The sequence below is a fragment of the Cyprinus carpio genome, chromosome B7, assembly GCF_018340385.1.
Source record: "Cyprinus carpio isolate SPL01 chromosome B7, ASM1834038v1, whole genome shotgun sequence".
NCBI lineage: Eukaryota > Metazoa > Chordata > Actinopteri > Cypriniformes > Cyprinidae > Cyprinus > Cyprinus carpio.
Genome location: NC_056603.1, coordinates 37,962,334 through 37,983,712, shown reverse-complemented (window position 1 = coordinate 37,983,712; position 21,379 = coordinate 37,962,334). Strand labels below are relative to the sequence as shown.

General features: G+C 37.3%; 2 protein-coding genes and 1 long non-coding RNA gene across 4 annotated transcripts in view; 1 reads left to right on the top strand and 2 right to left on the bottom strand.

The window, feature by feature from the left end:
- Window positions 1-97: 97 nt before the first annotated feature.
- On the bottom strand, window positions 98-7,231 carry LOC109103437 (7-dehydrocholesterol reductase). The gene is made up of 8 exons (XM_042728524.1): window positions 7,075-7,231; window positions 5,534-5,645; window positions 3,085-3,307; window positions 2,891-2,981; window positions 2,549-2,762; window positions 1,500-1,703; window positions 1,184-1,316; window positions 98-1,066 (listed from the first exon to the last, which is right to left on the bottom strand). Exons 2-8 carry the CDS (start codon window positions 5,638-5,640, stop codon window positions 602-604), a joined length of 1,437 nt encoding a protein of 478 aa, XP_042584458.1. The 5' UTR covers window positions 5,641-5,645; window positions 7,075-7,231; the 3' UTR covers window positions 98-601.
- An 837-nt stretch (window positions 7,232-8,068) lies between these two features.
- Window positions 8,069-21,379, top strand: part of LOC109075484 (glutamine-dependent NAD(+) synthetase-like) — an 18,894-nt gene continuing 5,583 nt past the window's right edge. For both annotated transcript variants that reach the window (XR_006155263.1, XM_042728523.1), the window contains exons 1-18: window positions 8,069-8,260; window positions 8,380-8,440; window positions 8,645-8,761; window positions 8,866-8,919; window positions 9,046-9,135; window positions 9,243-9,294; window positions 10,084-10,172; window positions 10,303-10,420; window positions 10,663-10,794; window positions 10,879-10,950; window positions 11,022-11,146; window positions 12,631-12,679; window positions 12,876-12,978; window positions 13,053-13,221; window positions 13,930-14,065; window positions 15,187-15,293; window positions 15,382-15,513; window positions 15,962-16,031. Coding sequence is in view for 1 of the 2 variants with exons in the window: in XM_042728523.1 (XP_042584457.1) it covers window positions 8,176-8,260; window positions 8,380-8,440; window positions 8,645-8,761; window positions 8,866-8,919; window positions 9,046-9,135; window positions 9,243-9,294; window positions 10,084-10,172; window positions 10,303-10,420; window positions 10,663-10,794; window positions 10,879-10,950; window positions 11,022-11,146; window positions 12,631-12,679; window positions 12,876-12,978; window positions 13,053-13,221; window positions 13,930-14,065; window positions 15,187-15,293; window positions 15,382-15,513; window positions 15,962-16,031 (1,761 nt within the window). In the remaining variant the exon portion in view is untranslated. The remainder of the gene's footprint in view (window positions 8,261-8,379; window positions 8,441-8,644; window positions 8,762-8,865; window positions 8,920-9,045; window positions 9,136-9,242; window positions 9,295-10,083; window positions 10,173-10,302; window positions 10,421-10,662; window positions 10,795-10,878; window positions 10,951-11,021; window positions 11,147-12,630; window positions 12,680-12,875; window positions 12,979-13,052; window positions 13,222-13,929; window positions 14,066-15,186; window positions 15,294-15,381; window positions 15,514-15,961; window positions 16,032-21,379) is intronic.
- The window catches only part of LOC122138033, a 17,483-nt gene continuing 6,892 nt past the window's right edge, over window positions 10,789-21,379 (bottom strand). Inside the window, exons 2-3 of the long non-coding RNA XR_006155264.1 lie at window positions 11,038-11,150; window positions 10,789-10,919 (exon numbers count right to left, since the gene is read on the bottom strand). This is a non-coding gene — a long non-coding RNA (uncharacterized LOC122138033). The remainder of the gene's footprint in view (window positions 10,920-11,037; window positions 11,151-21,379) is intronic.

Below are 21,379 nucleotides of genomic sequence, written 5' to 3'. Positions count from 1 at the left end.
TACCACACACACACACACACACACACAAAAAATCTTGCACAACAAATATTTGAAAATTTTTTAGCTTTAGATTAATTGATATCACAACTAGAACAAGCACAGACAAAGTGGGAACTTTTATTTCAGTAGTTTGGCTGGTAGAAAAAATATGAATACAAATATGTTAAGCTGTAGTCTGAGCATTTCTGAATGTATAGACTTTTGTCTATTAACATCCTGAACAATAATGAGTGATATTCTCTATACAATGAGTTTCCCTGCCTATCAAAAAAAAAAAAAAAAAAAAAAAAAAGATAGAGCTAGGCAGGAACACTAGACTTAAGCTGATCACAGTATCTAAAAGAGCTTTTTCAAATGTCATTCCATAATGCAGTGCATTGTGTCACCTTGAAAATCTCGCATTTATATATTCATGTATAGTACATCCATACTCACACTCACTAAAAGGCAAAATAATCTTTGTAAAATCTGCCATTCACACTCCCATAAAAAGATTAAAAGGCCAACTGTTTAAATTAAGTATGAGCAGCCACATAAAATAACAAGATAAATTGCTTTTCTGTACATGGTTGAAAAGCAATCTGGGATATGGCCAAACGCTCTAGAAGATGTTGGGCAGCAAACGGTAGGGCACGGCTGCGGTGTAGCGCTCCCAGTCCTTGCTGTACTTGTTTCTACAGCGGTGCTCATCACGAATGCAGCGGTGCACCAGCAGGATGGTCATGTAGACGATGTAAAAATAGGGCAGCAAGTGCTCGCCACCGCAGGCCAAGCAGTATGCCAGTGAGCCCATCAGGTCGCCCGTGTAGTTCATGTGACGGGCCACCCCCCAAAACCCAGAGGTCATCAGTTTGCTCTTGTGAATCCCGCCATCGGCCGATCGGTATGAACACTCGATGAAGGTGGGCTTCTTACCCCAGATTTTACATTTACCCTCTGTTCGACGGAAAAGGTCTTTCTGGTGGTTGGTTGAGCGGAAGATGTAGTACCCCACCAGACCCAGGATGAGGACACCTGCAGCATGGGGTGTAGAGAGCTGGATGGGGTTGTAGACCAGGTAAAGTCCCTAAAGAACAAAAACGTGAACATGACATAAACAGCATTACTCCTACTGAAATCAGTGAAGCTGTGTGTCCAGTATTGTAGATGTTACATCCAACACATATACTGCTCAGAAACACACCTGTAGTGTGTAGAGGAAAGGAAGCCACACGCAGTCTCCCCAGCCCAGGTACCAGCCAAAGTGATCATGACAGATGTCTATAGTCTTGAGGTACCAGGCTTCGTTCCAGAAGAAATCCAACACATAGATGGCTAGAGAAGAGAAGGGTCAAGGTTGTGATATGAAGCAGTGAAGGGAATAATATGAATGAAATGAAAAACACTTTATGAATCAATACTGAAAAAGACAAATGTTGTTGAATCCAGGCAGTGTATAAGCAATATTGAGGCACTACTAAGTTGTTTTATAGTGCCACCTAATGGCTACATGACTCACTTGCAAAACATTGACCAGGATCATAGAGTTTGTCACATAACCATACAGCTCCTGCTGTTTAGCAGCGTAGGATAAGTTAATCAGGGTCCAAGCCACGATACCCGGCCGGCCATTGAAGAAAAGCTTAAAGTCAAACCATTTTCCTATGCGAGGGTTGAACTCAATTCCCATCATATAGTTGTAGAAGATGTTGCCTGTGAATTTACTGCAAATCAAACAAAAATAAGACAGAATCTATTTAGTGTTTGCATGTATTTTACTTTTTGGACAATTCAATGAAACAAACTTCATGCTTTTTTTTTTTTTTGACCAATGAGAAAAAACCCCACACACTCAGATATTGTTTATGATTAAGAATGAAAGTAGAATAAATCAGTAATTCATTATAATAAAAATAATTACTGTTGTTGTTTTGTTATTATTAGTTACAATATTTATTAAATTAGGCATTTAAAATGTTCAAATGAAAGCAAGACTGTTTACACTTTCATTTATAATTTTACAACACACATCTCTTCCGACTCAAAACCAGATTTCAGTCATAAATTTAATGGGCCAAACCACTGTTACTACAGTGGGCATATAAAGTGAACACACTTCTATTAAAATTAAAGCGTTTTGAGAATCTTGTCATATCTTTTTCCACATTTAATGTTATATTGAAACCATAAAAATGTATGTTATAAACAGAAAGAAAGATTTAAGGGAAAAAAGAAAATGAAAACAGTGGTAGTTAACTAATCACATTCAAACTCTTACTGAAAAGTGTAATCACGTGGTTATCATTTAGGATTAACACTGAATAAAAACCAACTGTTTCTGTAGAATTTTCTTAACATCTTCTTTTCCACATTTTACTGCTGAAGCCACGGCCTGCAAAGAGCTTACAAGGGATGTGTGTGTTACCTGAATTCTGCTGGTTTCAATATCACATTAAATGCGGAAAAAGATCTGAAATCAAAGAACTTCTTTACTTCTCAATGCTTGAGTTCAACAGAGAGGTGTAGACTCACTGTATGCACAGAAAATAATCAAAACGTGTTTTCTCACCAGTCCTCTGGGTTGGTAGGGAACAGATAAGCCTTAATGAAAGCGAAAGTGGACACGGCATAGCCGAGGATGTTGGTGCACCATAAGAGAGGGATCCAGTTATCAATGATGATGGTTGGAGAAAACCAGTGGAAGTACTGTGCATTAGCCACCCATAAAACATGAGTGATTATCCAGCACTGCAGACCGTTGACTTCATACTTATTAATCAGACCTGAGAGAGAGAGCAACACATTTATATTACATTAATTAAATAAGGCTTTGATACGTTTTACCACACAAACCAATAGCAAGTCATTTGAGTAAATCTGCATTATTATTTTTTTAAATATATTTTTTTACCTGCTGGTGTTCGGGCACCATCCTGCACTCCTCCCACGTAACCTGGAAGAATCTTATGCAAGATATCCGGAACGCACATGTACAGCACCACCTAGTGTAGACACAACCAAATCTCATAATTCAAGCTAAAAACTACTCACATATTTCTCACTATAAATGTTATCAAGCATTTATTCATCTGTAATTCTGCACACCTGAAATGTGACCCAGATTGCGTAGATCTTGGCAGCAGCCCATGTGAAGGAAGGGGCACGGTTCCAGATGGTGAGCAGGGTGGCGTCGCCGTTGTAGAGGTCCAGTAATGGGGGGGTGATGGAGCACTGGTACTGGTCACATGCCATGATGAAGAAAAAGACGATGAAGGGGGCCAGGCACAGCAGAAGGATCACACCTGTCAGAGAGAACCAATCCACCTCCCTACAGAGATCAGCAGATTAGCAATTTGAGTCAAAAGTAAAGTCAAATATATGACCTTGGACTACAAAACCATCACATGGGTATATTAGTAGCAATAGCCAACAATACACAGTAGGGATCAAAATGATCGATTTTTCTTTTATACCAAAAATCATTAGGATATTAAGTAAAGATCATGTTCCATGATGATATTTTGTAAATTTCCTACTGTAAATATGTCAAAACTTAATTTTTGATTCATTATAAGCATTGCTAAGAACTTAATTTGGACGACTTTAAAGGCGATTTTCTCAATATTTTGATGTTTTTGCACCCTCAGATTCCAGATTATGAAATATTGTCATATCCTTACAAACCATACATCAATGGAAAGCTAATTTATTCAAAAAATTACCCTTATGACATGTAAAGTTAAGTCAATGGCATCACCCATTTCAGTTCAATAGTGGTTACAGTATATACAAATATAGATCAAAACTGCTACATGGGAAAATTCAGCCATTGGTGGATATCAGTAAGGTCATGTCCTATCTCTCTATTAAAGGGGTCATATGATGCTTTTTTAAAGATCATTATTTTGTGTATTTGTTGAATATTTTGATATGTTTTTAATGTTCAAAAAAAACATTATTTTCAAATACTGTACATTATTGTAGGTCCTCTATGCCCTGCCTTTCTCAAACGCGTTGTTTTCTACAAAGTCCCACCTCCTGACAAGCGCAGTCTGCTCTGATTGGCTAACTGACCCAGTGCATTGTGATTGGCTGAACACCACAAGCACTCATTGGAAATGTAATGGTGTTTTCCATAATCGCGAGCTTCAGCTTTCAAAATAAATGTAAAGACAGTTAATAATGTCCTTAGTTTAACATCAGTTCAAGCCTGAAAGGGGAACAGAGTCGCTCGCGTGACAGACACAGTGATGAGGCTCATATGTGTTTGCAGTACACAAGCCACAGACGGTTAAGACAGCTGACTCCACTGTGTGACCCTGTCTCTCTCTCTCATACACACACACATACACACATACACACACACACACACACACACACACACACACACACACACACACACACACACACACACAAACACGACACGCAAAACTCCACATTTGAACAGTCAATAGCAAATACTTAAACTAATAACAAAACATACTTACAGAAGCTGATTCAGAAACACCAGATTGTCGTAGCAAAGTCAGAATTACCTCCTCTCCTAGGTCCATGATACAGTCGTCCATAAAATGCGTTGCTGTTCTGTTGTAAGTAATCTTGAATATTCCTAAATGCATCTACTTTCGGAAAGCCAAATAAAGTGCTTTTGCGTTTGCCTAGATACACACACAGCATCTCCCTGACATGGTTGCTTCAACACTAACTGCGGTTACTGAAACCACGCCTTCTTTCTTTAGGTGAACATTTGGGCGGCATTACGCAAATATTTCCACATAGAGACGTAGAGATGTGGGGGGCGTGTTTGAATGAGCCGTTTCAGGGGGGCGTGGCAGAGTCTTAACTTTGATAAAGAATATCTCTTTGGTTTTGAGACTTTTTCATGCATCTTCTTCATGCACCAAGAGCTTGTAACACTCCAAAGAGGAAAAGGATAAATTTAAATCACATCATATGACCCCTTTAAATTCTACACCTTTGACTACTTTTATGACATTTCTAAGGTTTTACAGTATTGTAGCTCATTGCAAATGGACAATCTGAAATGAGCAACCAAATTGTTAATTATTTTTTTCCATTTATCTTGCATAGTCATACAGGTTTGCAACAGCATGAGGGTGAGCAATTAATAATAAATTATTCACCCATATTTAATTTAATTATAATATGTTTGGTAAAATAAGCCTTTAATGTTACCTGTACAGTAATTTATTTATTTTTATCTTGTTTTATGTTGTTGTAGGCAGAATTACCCAGATAAGGACCCTGATAAGTTCTAAGTAATTGGTTTGCATAATTGTAGACAATGCATTCACAACGTCAATGTAATATTAATCTGTACTTTCACTTGTACTGAGCTTTCGAGTGGCTCATACAAGCACTAGAATACTTTAAACCCTTTTAATTCAATAAAATTAATCAGTTATTTACTTCAAAATAATATTAATAATAATAATAATAATAAAAAAAAAAAAACAATACAGATTATAATACTGAACCTGATCAAACAATGTTTAATGTATGACTGAATGACTTCAGTAGTGCAGTGGCTTACCATGCTCTTCCCCACTGCACCGGCTCCTTCGCTTGCTCTTTCACCCCTGCCCGGGCTCCACTGGAGCTGCCCTTATGGCGTTTTCTCACAGCATCGGCCGTCGTCATGATGTCTGGGGGAGTAAAATTAAAAATAAAATAAAAAAACTGAGAGAAAGAGAGGGTTAGATTGGGAAGAAGAGCATAAAAATAACCTCTGAGATGGTAAACATGTCTCTATCATGAGTGCATAAGAGGAGAACAAAGTGCACTGCAGATAACAGATAGCAAACAGAAGATCTAGTGTTATATGTGTGCTAAATATGATAAGTGCATTGTTTTAAATAATGATTATAACATAACTTATCATATATAATCTCAGAACCAGGCCAGAGTTGTTTCCTTTAGTGCTATGACATATAATGTTATCTTTCCAACTGACATGAGGTTGTTAATTGTGTGCTTATGTAATGCAAGCGAAGACAGATGCTCTGCATGAATATATTTTCAGTTAATAGATTTTTAGTCCACTGAAAACTCTTCTTTTATTATGGGCATATTAACAAATATGCATATGAATAACACCAAGAGAAATGTTCTACTTACCGTTACATGGTTTCAAATATGCAACAGCATAATAATACTAAACTATGATAATCTAAACAAAGAATCAAGATCAGTTTCAGTTATGGCATAATTTCCGCTACAACAAAGAAATATTGCCCTGATATGTATTTTAATACAAGATCTTTACCTTGTTTCCCAAGAAGACAACATTATCACTAAAGATCATGACTGAGATGAAATAGGAGGCACCAAAATATAGATTCTTATTGTGCTTTATTTACAATCAAGCTGTAATTTTATCAAATCAATCAAAAGGATTTTTTTTTTTTTTTTTTTGTCTTTTAAGGATACATAAATGCTAGTTATACCATAGATAACACCATAATTTTTTTGATATTTGGTGGACAGTGTACAAATGTTCATGACTGTTCGAAAATGGTAATTTCTTGACTTTTAATAATTTATTGTAGAAAACTCAACAAAGCTAAAAGTGGCCCCAAAAACACCTAATCATGGAACTTCAGGTGTGCGTGACACCTGTGCGTTATTCTCCTGCCAAAGTAAATATACTCGTTGTGCTTAATGCGACATAAAGCAGTTTAAAGGGAAATATGACTCCAGTCGAAAGATACTTCCTCATATCAATGCCAATCCAGTGTGATAGCTGTAATTACCCCAATCCGATACGATAATTAAGCAGATGCAGATACTAAAAAAAAGTCTTTAAGAGATGTGTGCACATAAAATGCTCGATAAAGTATGCATATAGTTTACAATGTACTCGTGCCATCATTTCAAAGAATTATTATATTCTGCTGATAAACTTGCATTTGTTGTTGGACTGGAAAGGGAAGTGCTGCATACCAACTGCACATGCAATGTATAATGCTGGAAATATTGCCTTAAAATAAATATAGCATTTTAATAAGTGGCAAAATTTAGATTTCAAATACATAAAAGCAACTGTTTAAAAAGTGAAATATCACAAATGCTTACTGTTCTAGGTGTGCTGCTGCGCCACTTCACGCTGCCCAGGTGTTCACAGTGATGCAACGAGCAAAGGGGAGTCTCTGGCCGAGTTCTGACTCCACCCACAGGTGACGTAATGACCATACATCCAATCAGAGGCAGATTAAATGCATTCTCGTGTCAGTGATTGGACAACCGAGACCTGAAGCCATGAGCGCATGATGGGTCCTGCTGTCTTCTTCATCAAGAGCATCCATCTGCACCACATTTACGCAGCTACTTTTCAACATTAGAAATGAGTAAATTAAAATAATTCTCTAGTCTATAACAATGAAAAAAAAAAAAAAAAAACATTGGAAGGAAAATGCCAACCTTTTCATAAACACACGTAAAAACTTTATTTGGTTCGCTGACAGGTTTGTAGAGTAAACACCTTGTTGTTAAAAGCTAATAATAACTGCAAAATTGCCATAAATAAATAAATAAATAAAATGAAAGCAATATATATATATATATATATATATATATATATATATATATATATATATATATATATATATATATATATATATATATATATGAACATTACTTTGGAAAGCAAAATAACAAATTATAATGAAAGGTGACATTACATTTATTATTCAGGATTTCTTTCTTTCTATATTTCAAATTTATCATGCTATTTTATAGCATTGAAATAACAGTTTGATTCATTTTTATGTTTATTCTTAAAGATTAATTATTTATAACTTAAAAGACGTTGAAATATTATTGGTGTTGGTAGTTTAATAATTATGGCTCTGGATAGCAAAGCTTGCATGTTTTTTAAATTAATTAATTAATTAATTAATTAATTAATTAATTAATTATTTTTTAATCAAAGAATGTTTAACATCAAAATTTGTCCCAGGGGTCCGTCTCTGCTATTAGTTTACTGTAAATATGTTTGTATATTCTGAGTTTTTAAATAGGTTTCCTTACGCTAAACTGTTACTTTTATTTTGAAGTGCAGAATTGTACAGACCGGAAATGGAACTATAGCAAATAAAAGTTTTGAGTACTGTTGCACGGCTGCTGTCAAGTGCAGAGTTGTTTTGATACTTTTTAAATCATTTGTATCTGTGCAAAATGGGTCGCAAGGTTACATTAGCGACTTGCTCCTTGAATCAGTGGGCACTTGATTTTGAAGGCAACTTGACAAGAATACTTAAAAGTAAGTTGGGATTCTTCATCTGCTCTTTGTCACCAGTGGTAGTAACTAATAGCACTGAAGGTCTTACGATCTTAAAGTGACCTCGCCTCATTTAACATCTACTCTTTTCTCCAAAACAGGTATTGAGATAGCCAAACAGAAAGGAGCCAAGTACAGACTGGGACCAGAGCTTGAAATCTGGTAATACTGTCATTCATAGAGCCTAGATATATCAACAAATATGTGATGCAGTTTTAGAATTGAGAATAAGGAGGACACATAGATTATTGGATTATTTATATTAATATATAATATAATGTAATCCATCTATAATTCAATGTTGAAAATGAGAAAACTGATGATACTGTATTTTGTGGTCCTTCACAAATCTTTCATATACATCAGTGGGTACGGCTGTGCAGACCATTTCTACGAGTCCGACACCCTGCTCCATTGTTTCCAGGTTCTGAAGTCACTCTTGGAATCTCCTTTGACCCAAGACATCATCTGTGATGTGGGAATGTAGGTTATATTGTTTAAAACATTGTGAAATAAATAAATAATAATAATAATAATTGTATATGGTTTCTAATGCATTGAACTGATTTTATCTGCTCTTTATACAGGCCTGTTATGCATCACAATGTTCGATACAACTGTAGAGTCATTTTCTTGAACAAGTAAGATTTTACTATAGCGCAGTATTTTAAATCATTTGCATTACTGCTTAATTACAATCATGTATAATAATATCTTATCTAATAATACCTTATATCTAATAATATGTCTACATTTATATTTGACAGAAAGATACTGTTAATTCGTCCTAAAATGCTCTTGGCTAATTATGGCAACAACAGGGAATTTCGATGGTTTTCACCGTGGAGTCGACCCAGGTATATTCCATGATATATTGGTTTAATCTTGGGGTCGTTTGCCTAGCAAAGACTTTAATAATCCGGTGATAAATGATAGATCACATATGAAATTAATTTTGTTGCAGACATGTTGAGGAGTACTTTTTACCCAGAATGATCCAAGATGTGACAGGGCAGGTAAAATATTATTATTTTGTATTACCTAATTATAAAGCTCAATTATTATCAGTTATTAAAGGTATTTAATTATTAATAATGGTTCTTATTATTAATTTGCGGATTTGGTGCTAATGAAACCAGCTCAAAAACTATATTATATATATATATATATATATATATATATATATATATATATATACACACACACACACACACACACAGCAGGTAAAATAAGTATTGAATAAATATCATAAATATCCAGTTAATCACATTTCAAAAATTGCTGTTGACATGAAATTTTCACCAGATGTCGCTAACAACCCAAGTAATCCATACATACAAAGAAAACAAAACAAATACGTTCAGAAATGAAGTTATGTGTAATAAAATGGAATGAGACAGGGAAAAAGTGTTGTACTACTGAAATTTATTTAATACTTATTACAAAAGCTTTTGTTTGTTGGTAATCACAGCTTCAAGACGCCTCTTGTAAGTAAGATTTAAACCGTTGGCAGTTAAGACATTTATAATGTTAGAAAGAAGTTCTATTGCAAATAAATGTTGTTCTTTTTCATTTCTGTTCATGAAAGAATCCTGACAGAGAAAGAATCCAGAAATATTTTGCAGCAAAAACCATTTTCAGCATTGATAATAATAAGAACCATTATTCAAAATGAAGTACCAAAAATAAGTATGTTCTTAATTATTCTTATTCTACATGTATATTTGTGTATTTGCATGTATATGTATATTTGCAGGGACACATTATTTGGCATAAATAATAATCTTAACTACCCTCACTGATAGACCACAGTGCCGTTTGGAGATGGGGTGCTGTCCACCAAAGACACCTGCTTAGGGAGTGAGATTTGTGCTGAGCTGTGGAACCCCAGGAGGTAATGCTCTGCAAACAATGATCTCGTCATTTATCGTCTTAAATCCTTTCCTAATGTCCTGCAGAGGACATCTGGACATGCTTTTTATGTTATGTTGATGTTGATAAATTGCTTTAACTTCTCTCTGTAGTCCACATGTTGACATGGGTTTAGATGGTATTGAGATCTTTACGAATTCCTCTGCAAGCTACCATGAGCTACGTAAAGCTGACCACAGGGTAAACTTGGTCAAATCTGCCACCACTAAGGTAAACAGATTATCTTACTATTTCTGAATGATTTAAATCATATTGCAATAGAAAATAGTTTGAATAGTAATAACATGTTACAATATAATATCAATGCATTTATGATCAAATAGATAGGATTACAGCTTTGTTAAGAATAAGAGACTTCTTAAAAAAAAACATTAAAAAACTTTAATTTACAGTACATATTAATGAAGCTAGTGTTGACAATGAACCTTATATATAGAATATGTTTGTTTCAGAGTGGAGGGATCTATCTGTTTGCCAATCAGAAGGGCTGTGATGGAGACCGTCTGTACTACGACGGGTGTGCTATGATTGCCATCAATGGAGATATTGTTGCCAGAGGAGCGCAGTTCTCACTCAAGGATGTAGTATGTGCCAATTCACACTTACTTGAATATTGAAACTCGCCCAAGTGACTGTGATTGATCAGTCAGATTTCTTCCGACTTGTAGGAGGTTGTCTCAGCCACTCTTGATCTGGAAGATGTTCGGAGCTATCGAGGAGAAAGGTGTCACCCACACATGGTGAGCAATTTTAAAAGACATCAGAGTTTGAAGTGTCAAAACATGCTTTAAATATGTTTCTTACTGCGCAGGAATATGAGCACAAACCTTATCAGAGGATCAAAACAGACTTCTCTCTGTCTGACTGTGATGACAGGTGTCTGCCCACACATCAGCCTGTGGAGTGGATTTTCCACACCCCAGAAGAAGAGATCAGGTAACTTCAACAGGGAAAAAAATGAACCTACTTATATACATTTAAACTCAAAAAGAAACATTTGCTGACAAGTTACTCTTCTTCAGGACATCCAATCTGTAGATGAGTTTGTTTCTTCATTGGAACAGATTTGGAGAAATGTAGCATTACATCACCTGTGTAGCTCACCAATGGATGCTTTGCAGTGAATGGGTGCCGTCAGAATGAGAGTCTGATAAAAACATCACTATAATCCACAAGTAATTCAGATGACTCCAGTCCATCAGTTAATGTCTTGTCAAGTAAAAAGCTGCATGTTTGTAAGAAACAAATCCACCATTAATGCATTTTGACTTTAAATTGATTCCATGATAACACAAGTCCATGTCCTGACATCAAAATCCACTGACATATCTGTTTAGAACTGTTTTGGACTTTTCATTTGTTCTCTCCTGATACATACGAGGCAACTTTTTCTTTGGAGGGAGCAATATAATGGATAGAGAACTCATATTTTAGCCTAAAGCAATTTTAGCCTGAAGATTGTAGTCGTGTGGATTACTTGAGAATTATTGTAATGCTTTTATCAGCTGTTTGAACTCTCATTCTGACGGCACCCATTCACTGCAGAGGATCCACTGGTGAGCAAGTAATGTAATGCTAAGTTTCTCCAAATCGGTTCTGATGAAGAATCAGACTCATCTGTGATGCCCTGAGCGTGAGTCAATTTTTTTCATTACATTTAAATTCTTAAGTAAATGAACACACATAATGACATATAAACGGCAGTGACCACATTGAAAATGTTTTTTTGTTTTTTTTCCCTGGAAACAAACAGAACATTTAATGATTTTTGAATACTTTAAAACATAATATAATATGTAGATGTAAAAAGAAGAATTTTTTTTAAGATTCTATTTCTATATTTTAGAATTTTTTCGCGTCTGCTTTTCATTCAAATTGTTATGCAAATAATATAATTTGTATTTTTTTAAATATATTTTTTAATAACAATTACATTACAAAATAACAATACAAAGTAGAAGCATCTACACTTGTGGGAGACTCTTAATTTTCATAATGCATCAACAGACATGTTTTGCTGCTCTCTAGTGGAGCTGCACATTAATACACTCTCAAACTGATCGCTCAGCCAACATCTGGCAGCCAATTCACTAAGAGTTATTAAAACCAGGTGATTTAAATTTTCCTGTAACATGCCAAATTAATGTTCTGTTCCAGTGAGACTATTTTTGTTACTTTAGAGTTTTAGAAGTACCTTGTGACACTAATTTACTCCAGGCTGTATCATCTCTGTTTGGAAATAAAGATTCAGACTTAAAGAGGAGAAACTGTAAGAGGGGAAAAGTGTAATATCCACATAATAATCTACAAACAGTAAACCAGTTTGCAAGTATATGTACCTTTTGGTATTGTTAATTGTATTGTATTGGTGCACATTTATAAAATCAATTATTACATGTTTATTTTGGGTGTTATTTCAGTCTTGGTCCTGCCTGTTGGTTATGGGACTACTTAAGGAGGAGTGGACAGGTGTATATTTTTATTCTATTATGCATGTAAATATGAATGTTTACATTCATCACTGCAATTTAATAAAACTTGGTGCTTGTTTTCTTACTAGTCTTCCTAGCAAATATCTTTATTTGCATGCGTATGCTTATTGTCATAAATGTGGAGATATAGGACATCTTTAGCTAATGAGATTTGTGTGTTTTGTTGTTTTTAGGCTGGCTTCCTTCTTCCCCTTAGCGGTGGTGTGGATAGTTCGTCCACTGCCTGTATTGTGTACTCCATGTGTGTGCAAATCTGCCGAGCTGTCAAAGATGGCAGTAAGTCAAAAGTACACACACATAACGAGCTAATTTAAAGCTTATCCTCTAAACATGTTTCCCATTGGTCTCAGATTCTCAGGTGTTGGAGGATGTGCAGCGGGTGGTCAGTGATTCATCTTACAGGCCCGAGGACCCACGTGAGCTGTGTGGACGCCTCTTTACCACATGCTACATGGCTAGTGAAAACTCCTCTGTGGACACTCGCAACAGAGCCAAAGATCTCGCTGCTCAGATCGGCAGGTCAGTGGATGACATGGCATCTAGTACATTTTTTAATGTCTTTTAAAAAGAAACCTCTGGTGCTCACCAAGTCTGCATTTATTTGATTGAAATTACTGTAAAAACAGTAATATTGTCAAATATATTACACATTAAAATAACTGTTTTCTATTTTAATATATTTTTAAAATGTAATGTATTTTTTTTGTGATCGCAAAGCTGAATTTTCAGCAGCCATTGCTCCAGTATTTAGTATTTGCTGCTTAATATTTTTGTGGAAACTGTGATACACTACCATTCAAAAAGTTGGGTTAAAAAAAAAGTGACAGTAAAGACATTTATAATGTTACAAAAGATTTCTACTTCAGATAAATGCTGTTCTGTTGAACTGTTCATCTAAGAATCCTGAAAAAGATTGATCAAAGTTTCCATAAAAAATATTAAGCAGCAAAAAACTTTTCAACATTGATAATTTATAAATAAGTACTGTATAATATTTGATAATTAAGCAGCAAATCAGCATTTTAGAATGATTTCTGAATGACCATGTGACACTGAAGACTGGAGTAATGATGCTGAAAATTAAGTTTTTCCATCACATGAATAATAATTATCATTAGAATAATATAATTTTTACAATTATATTATAATTTTAATAGTATCTTTCTCTGATTGTAATTATTTGTATAGAATTATTATTATGATTTTTTTTATTTGTTCTCCTTTCAGCAATCACCTAAATATCAATATTGACATGGCAGTAAAAGGCATGCTGGGAATCTTCTCTATGGTCACAGGGAAGTGGCCTCAGTTTCGTGCTAATGGAGGAAGTGCCAGAGAGAACCTGGCACTGCAGAACGTCCAGGTACATCATAGACACTGATGCTATTAATAAATGTATGATTATTATTTTTTTTTATTAGTGTTTTTTTTTTTTTTTTTTCTGCAAAGAATACATAATTAACATAAAAAAAAAAAACACTTTGGTCGACCACCATGAGAGTCTCAGAATTACATTGAATGTGCAATACTAAGATTGTTACATGTAGTTCCTGATGGGCAGTTTGATTTGATTTGTTGCTGATGATTTCTTTTATATAGTTCTTACATGACTCCTGACATCACAAAAGCGCGGGCTTGAGAAAGCAGTTTCTGTCAAAGTGATGCCAATTTGCTGACTTTTTAAAATGCATTTTGCTTGCATTGTAACACAACCACCACAGTTTTCACACAATAATATTGCAGTTAGTCACCCTAAAGGTCAAACAACCTGCAAATTTGCTGAGTTTGAGTTCTACCTTCACTACTTTAAAACATAAATATATAGTTCAGTCATGAAACTCTAGATGGATGATGGGTTGTTAACGTAACTGATGATATTCAGAGAGTTAAACGACTTGGCACAAGCTGATTGGCTCATGCTGCATATGCAGCCAATAAGCTTACTGCCTTGCATTTATATGGCTTGCTAGCATTCACATGAGATCCCTGCAGCGCGCTTTCAGAGTTTCTCTGAAACCCTCCACCTTCCCCAGCTCCACCTGTATAGATCTGCTATGGATTATTTTACATGCTATTTGTGCAGCAGCAGTATGTCTTATATACTCACAGCACCGTATTGCCATATGCATTGGCAGTAGCAAATTCCTGTACTTGCTTGCATCAGCAGCACTAATCTACAACTACAGCAATAACTAACAGCAGCAGCAATTCAGCAGCAGCGTAGCAGATCTATTCCGCCAAGACCAAATACATTAACATTGTCATATCCATCACCATGCTAAGAGTTGTCATGATTGAACTAACATAGTAACATTATGCAACTCTTTACAAGAAAATAGCTTATGCTTTAAATTGGCAAAGTAATGCTGATTTGAACCTATTTAAGACATTTAGACATTTATGATGTCACAGCTTTGAAAGTGGTATATGTGTCTGATGTATGTGCATGATGCATCATGTGTGTGTATGTTTACTCAAATACAGGCTCGTATCAGGATGATTTTGGCCTACCTCTTTGCCCAGCTGTGTCTGTGGGCTCAGGGTAAACCTGGTGGTCTCTTAGTTCTTGGTTCAGCAAATGTGGATGAGAGGTGTGTCTTTATGTTGTTCTTTCTTTCAGTATCCAATTGTCGACAGTATTGAAGGTTGCTTAAAAGAAAGAACTCTTTGTCTTTGCAGCTTGACTGGATACTTCACAAAGTATGACTGCTCCAGTGCTGATATCAATCCCATTGGAGGTGTTAGTAAGATGGACCTCAAGTGCTTTTTACAGTACTGTGTAAAGCGCTTCCAGCTCACTGCCCTCATAAGGTGTGTAATCCACATTTGCTGAGCAAATAACTGATGTAGTTACATAATCTTGATTGTTTTGGCCAACGAAATTGAAAAAAAATCACATTGAGTGAAAATTAAAAGAGGGACAGTTTAAGGGGAGGCAGACCATTCATAGAAAAATGAATGGGGGATATGCTTTTTTTCTTAACTAATATGCATGGCCAGCCTGAAAAACACAGTGTTTAGTCATGATAAAAAGAGAATTATATTTGTGTGTGTGCTGCATTTATTTGATCAAAAATACAGTATAAACAGTCATATTTGTATAGTTTAAAATAGCTGTTTTCTATTTGAATAGATTTTAACATGTTTATTCCTGTGAGGCAACACTGATTTTTCAGTAGTGATTACTCCAGTCTTTAGTGTCACATGATCCTTCAGAAATCATTCTAATATGCTGATTTGGTACCCTTCTTCTGTAAAGCATTTTGGATGCTCCACCAACTGCAGAGCTTGAGCCACTGACTGATGGCAAGATTGTCCAGACTGATGAGGTAAACATTGTCAACCTCATTTACTGATAAAAAATGAGGTCTTGAATACTACTGCATTTACAAGTCATTGTGATTGATTGAGACGGGATGTGTAATGGACTGTGAACAACTGTGTGTGGCAATGGTTGTCTAGTACTGTCCGAAATATATTTAAACTGGCTAATATACTGTTTGAGACCCATATGACTCCTGCAGTAGACTGTGTATTTTTCTAAGCCATTTTCTCAGTCAAGCTGATCAAATTTCACATGAAAATATTTTCTTTGCATTCATGTGATTTCTGCAGTTTAAAACACAAAGCAGATTTATTACAAGCAATTCTTGTTGTCATTAAACATTACAATCTAGCATGTCATGGGAAAACATAATCCAAAAGCATTGCATCCATTACTGATATTTCAATCTACAGCTTGCATTCATGTCATTTTTTCATTTCTAGACAATGTCTTCTAATATATTAAATCTAAATGTACAACAACATTGTGTTTACTTCACTTTAATCACTGGATGATTGTAAGGGAAACAGGTCAATTTAGCTCAAAGGGAATCATTTAAGATTTTAAAGGGAATTTGAACAAAATCACTGTTTCACGGCTGATCACTGAAAAGGCCAGCGATTCACTGAACGAGCCGTTTAACATCAAATCTGCGCTGGATATTAATATCCAAAGTATAGTGAAAACACTATTAATTAGCACAAGATCGGCAGTTTAAGACATTAACTTGTGAGCACAAAACACAAGATACTTCTCTTTTCAATATAAATAAGGCTTTATTAGATAAATCTAAGACATATAAACTAATCTAACACATAAGCACACACACTCACACATTCACACAAGTTGCAGGAGGATAGAACGTTAGGAAAGAGTGAGTTTAAGAGGATGAAAATGTGAAATCCCAAGTTTACAGCAATACGTGAAATTGCATAGACATGAACAACCATTTAATCACTTAATTAACCCTCGCACTGAGTTCCTCAATGAGGTTAAAATTATATTAGATAACACCAGTACAGATGTAAGTCTGGAGGTTACTTGCGTTGCCTGTTTAACGGGGTTCCCTTTGTTGTCGCTGAAAAGGGGGTTTCCCGAAGTTGCTGATTGGCTGGAAGTTCAGTAGTCGTTGAAGTGACGTCTTGGGAAGCCCGTGGTTGGGCGTTGGCTGAAGATGCAGAGGTTGTGGGCTGGCTGAAGTTGAACGGGCACTCGAGGTCAGACTCGGAGACACGGCGTTACAAAACTTAACTCAGAACACGAACTCTCAAACGGAAAAGAAAAGAAGTAAAGTTTGACGAGACTAGGTGGTGTTTCTTCTCATCGTGGCTAAGCAGCAGCAGGCGTGCAGGCCGAAGCACGCTGGAACGGCGCTCGAAGAACGCTAAAAGTGATGACAAAGCATGACTAAAAGCTAAAGCTAAAAGCCGGCATGACTGATAGCAAAAGCTAAACGCTAAAAGCATGACTAAAAGCTTAAACTACAAGCAAAGCTAAAAGCAAAATTTGATGGTGTCCTGAGTATTTAAACTGGCCTTTTGGCCACACCTCAAATGTTGTCTTGACCAATTAGATATTGTCTTTTCTCAGGGTGTTCCGATGTTTGTCCAACCCATTCATAAATCATATGTTATCTTATCAAGCTCGTGGTCCGAATTTTCCCGCTCTTGCAGGGTATAATTTGGACATGATTCCTATAACAAGAATATGATACATTTGACAAATAACTGATGGTCAGAAACGTTTCAAGCAAGAATATTCGAACACACACATACTAAACATGAATATGATCCCTTAAGCTATTCAAGAGTTATTTAAAAAGACATACACAATAAGTGATTAGAAACATTAAAGTCAAATGTGTGGGTTACAGGTATATAAAATGGAGTTAAGCAATGGACTGATATCCATTTAGAAGTCTTTTTTTGAGTTCATTTTGGTGCATATATGCATTGGAAGGCATTCTCTGTGCCATTCTGGGGAGTAAGGATATCTCCTGTGAAGACCAGAGGGGTTAACAGGTCTCCTTAGGAATTTCAGTCTGGTTCTGCTAGGTGGGGGAAAGTCAATCCAACGATCTTGGACTGTGGTGCTAGGAGTTGATTTACAACATCCTGCCTTTCTGTGGAATTCGGCTCATGTTTCAACCAGGCTCCCGATCGAATCTTTAATTTGTCTGGTTCACGCTACATACCCCCCTTCGATCGGCGAGGTGTTTATCTGAAGACATCGTCGATCGCTGGAGAAACAAAGGCAGAAGAAGCAGACAAACACAGCAAACAACAAGACAACACCTCCATGACAGTTACTGTACTGGTGCAGGCATCAGGTTATTTAGGTACACGTGGTTAAGTTCAATTAGTCAATGTAGTTTAGTACACTGAGGATAGTTTAGATCATTTTGGAAATCGTTGTTGTATTTTGATTCGCCAATCAAATTTGTGGATAACTTTGTTTGGTTCTCCTAGGTTGTCTTAATTTAAACGTTTACTGTTAATTTTCTAGTAACATCATTTGCAATGAAATGAGTTGACCTATTGTGCATGGAGCTCTCTGGCTTCCATTCAGTTTAGAGTGGCTGGCGGATATTAGGTGTGGTGAGTCAATCCTAATATCAGACCTTCGACCCTTGCAGGGTGTCTAGGTGTTTCACCTACTCAGGAAAGAGGGGAAGGAGAAGGATAGGTAAAAGAAGAACAAAACAAACAAACAAAACCAAACTGCTGTGGGTTTTCCTAGCATGGCTTACAACTGCTGTTGAGCTAGGATGTCATGTGCAGCTAGTGTGTCATGTACCTTAACTTAGTGTCAGATGTTATAACCTATAGTGAGGATGGCTGCATGTTTCTTCATGGAGGGTATATGTAACTTTGTTACACTAAAATTTGGACATTCTACCTGTGGGAAGAATATGTTTGTTGAATGTGTTATCAGTAGATGTGGTTACCTCTGGGTGTAGGTAATGTTGTGTGTTTTTTAAAGGTGTAGGGTATGTGTGGTCAGATCTGTTTCAGTCTGTGTTGTCTCCCCCCTTTGCTTGTATGTCACTGAAGACTGGCTCTCTGCATCCTTGGCTTGGATGAGGGCGTGTCCCAAATCTAATGGGGGTCAGTCCAGCAAGGCAGGAAGTTCTTTAGCAGACAGTCGGAGGTAGTTTGGCATGGCTGTGTGAAGCTGGGTTGCAAAACTTTGTCTCCTATGTTGCACTCTTCTTGTGATGCCTTCTGGCTGTGGCAGACTTTCTGACCTTCTGTGCTCTGGTGGTTGCTGTTGCACAGACAGGAATGTGGTTCTTGGAGTTGGAATTCATTTGACAGTTAGTGAGCGTTGGGAGACTGAGGTGATGTTCTTTAGTACCTCAGATTTCTCATCAACGGTTGGCCGTGAAGACTTGTTCATTCCGGGTGGTTGTTGAACAGGTGCTTGTCATCTCTGATGTGGTGTACCAGGTGATCACCGGCCTTCCGTTCTGTCGCTGGTCACAGCAAGCATGACTCAACTTTGTGGTCATAAGTGTGAAACTGGTCTTGAAGGAACACTTTCAGTTGTCTCATGACTTGTTCCATGTCTTCTGACGGTAAGCTGTCATGTTCTTGTGAATACTCAGCACTGTGCATGTCTGAGTGGTGCTGAGGTGGGTTTCGTTGTCGCTTACCCACATGACTTGCTCTTGGATGAGTCAGGTGATTACCTTTGGATGTCTGGTTAGGTTTCCAGTTGTTCCTATCCTTTTGGTTTCTAGAGAAGCGTGGCTGGTCCCATGGATTTTTCCAGCGGTTGGGCTGAAAACGGTTGTGGACCTGGGTGTCACGTTCTCTGTGCTCTTGATGGAAGACTCTGGTGTTGTGATGCCACTGGGTGTCGTCCAGTGCAAGGCTTGAGTCTTTGTTGACAGAGTTCAAGAGTGTGGAGGTTTTGTTACCTTTCTTTGAGGCCATCTTCTGCTTGTTATAGGCCTTCTGTGTTAGGTCACGCAACTGTTGGATGGTCATGGAGTGTGGACAGGCCATGACGCCTAGATGGTGGCTGACTCCAGGGTGCAGATTCTTTAGGAAGAGGCTTTTGAAGTTCACATCCTCTTCAAGGTCAGGCTTGTTGTGTGCACCAAAGTAGGCTTGTCGGAGTCGGTTGTAGTAAGCTTGTGGAGTCTCTTGTCGACCTTGTTTGGTTTCCAAGGCAGTCAACAGTCCATGTTCAGACTCTGGGTCTGTAAACTCTTTAATCAGGACCTCACGAAGTCGCTGGTAGTTTGACTTTGTTTGACTGGGCTGTCGATCTAGGAAGTTTCGTACCTCAGGACTGGACGTGGCTCTAAGGATGTATAACCTGTCTCTGTCAGTCACATGAGGTCTCATTTCCAGATGAAATTCGATATCTTGCAGGTAAGCCTGGATGTCGTGGCCCTCTGTGGAGTTCGGGTTGAACCTGCTGATGTTTTCAGACAGCTTGTTGAGGTCTTTGATGGTCATCCCATGTGCAGCTCTAAGGTCTTGGACGGGAGGTTTTCCTTCGTTGGCAGGAAAGGGTTGTGTGGCGAAGGCAGGTAAGGTTTTAGGTTGTGGGCCTTCGCTCCTTTCGTCATATGCCAGTTCTTGGACGTGGGACTCTGCTCTGCTCAGCAGTGATGAGGCTAAGAGATGTTTCTCTTTCCTTGGCTCTTGTTTCTGCTTGTAAGCATATTGAAGTTCTTTTCTGACCATGTAGAGCTCATCGTTGGTATCGTCTAATTGTTGGGTCAGATTGTCCATTTCAGTTCTGTACCTTTCAAGGTGGTCTTTCAAAGCACTGATTTCAGAATTCTTGTCTCTGATGTCATTCTTGGCTTTCTCTAGTAGCTGTTCGGCATACTGGAGTCTGTTTACCAGGTCTCTCTGGGCAGCTGTCACATGTTGCTGGTTGAGCTGAGCTGCTGCCAGGGCTGCTTGGAGCTTCGTAACTTGTTCCGTTGTTTCCTGGTCCCTCTCGTTGGGTGCTTTGAGTTGATCTTGAACTTTCACTTCCAGCTTGTCTATGCGACGTTGAGCACGTGTCAGCTCCTCTTGAAGGTGGGTGATGTGCTTGTCGCTCAGTTTCAGCTGGGTTGTGAAGGCATAGCTTAGGGAGCTGGTGATCTTGACTAGCTCCTCGTGATTGTTGTTCTGGCTTGAATCTTGTGTCAGGAATCTTCTCAGGATTAGGATTATTATTAAAAATAATAACAGTTCAAATGTCTTGGGGGTGAGGCTGTCTGTCATGCCTCTCAGCCAAGTGTTCACATCTTCCCCATGGGTGATGGGGTCTGCAGTCTGCGGCATGTTTGCACGCTGGGGAGAAGAGAGACTGACACAGATCTGTGTGGAGTAAAAGCCTAGG

Bases quoted from the DNA above. Each gene is read 5' to 3' on its own strand.
- LOC109103437 (XM_042728524.1), bottom strand. From the start codon at position 5,640: ATGACGACGGCCGATGCTGTGAGAAAACGCCATAAGGGCAGCTCCAGT. The intron at 1,704-2,548 runs GTGAGAAAACAC...TTTGATTTGCAG, and splicing joins CCTACCAACCCAGAGGACTG to TAAATTCACAGGCAACATCT. The intron at 1,067-1,183 runs GTGTGTTTCTGA...TTTGTTCTTTAG, and splicing joins CTTTCCTCTACACACTACAG to GGACTTTACCTGGTCTACAA.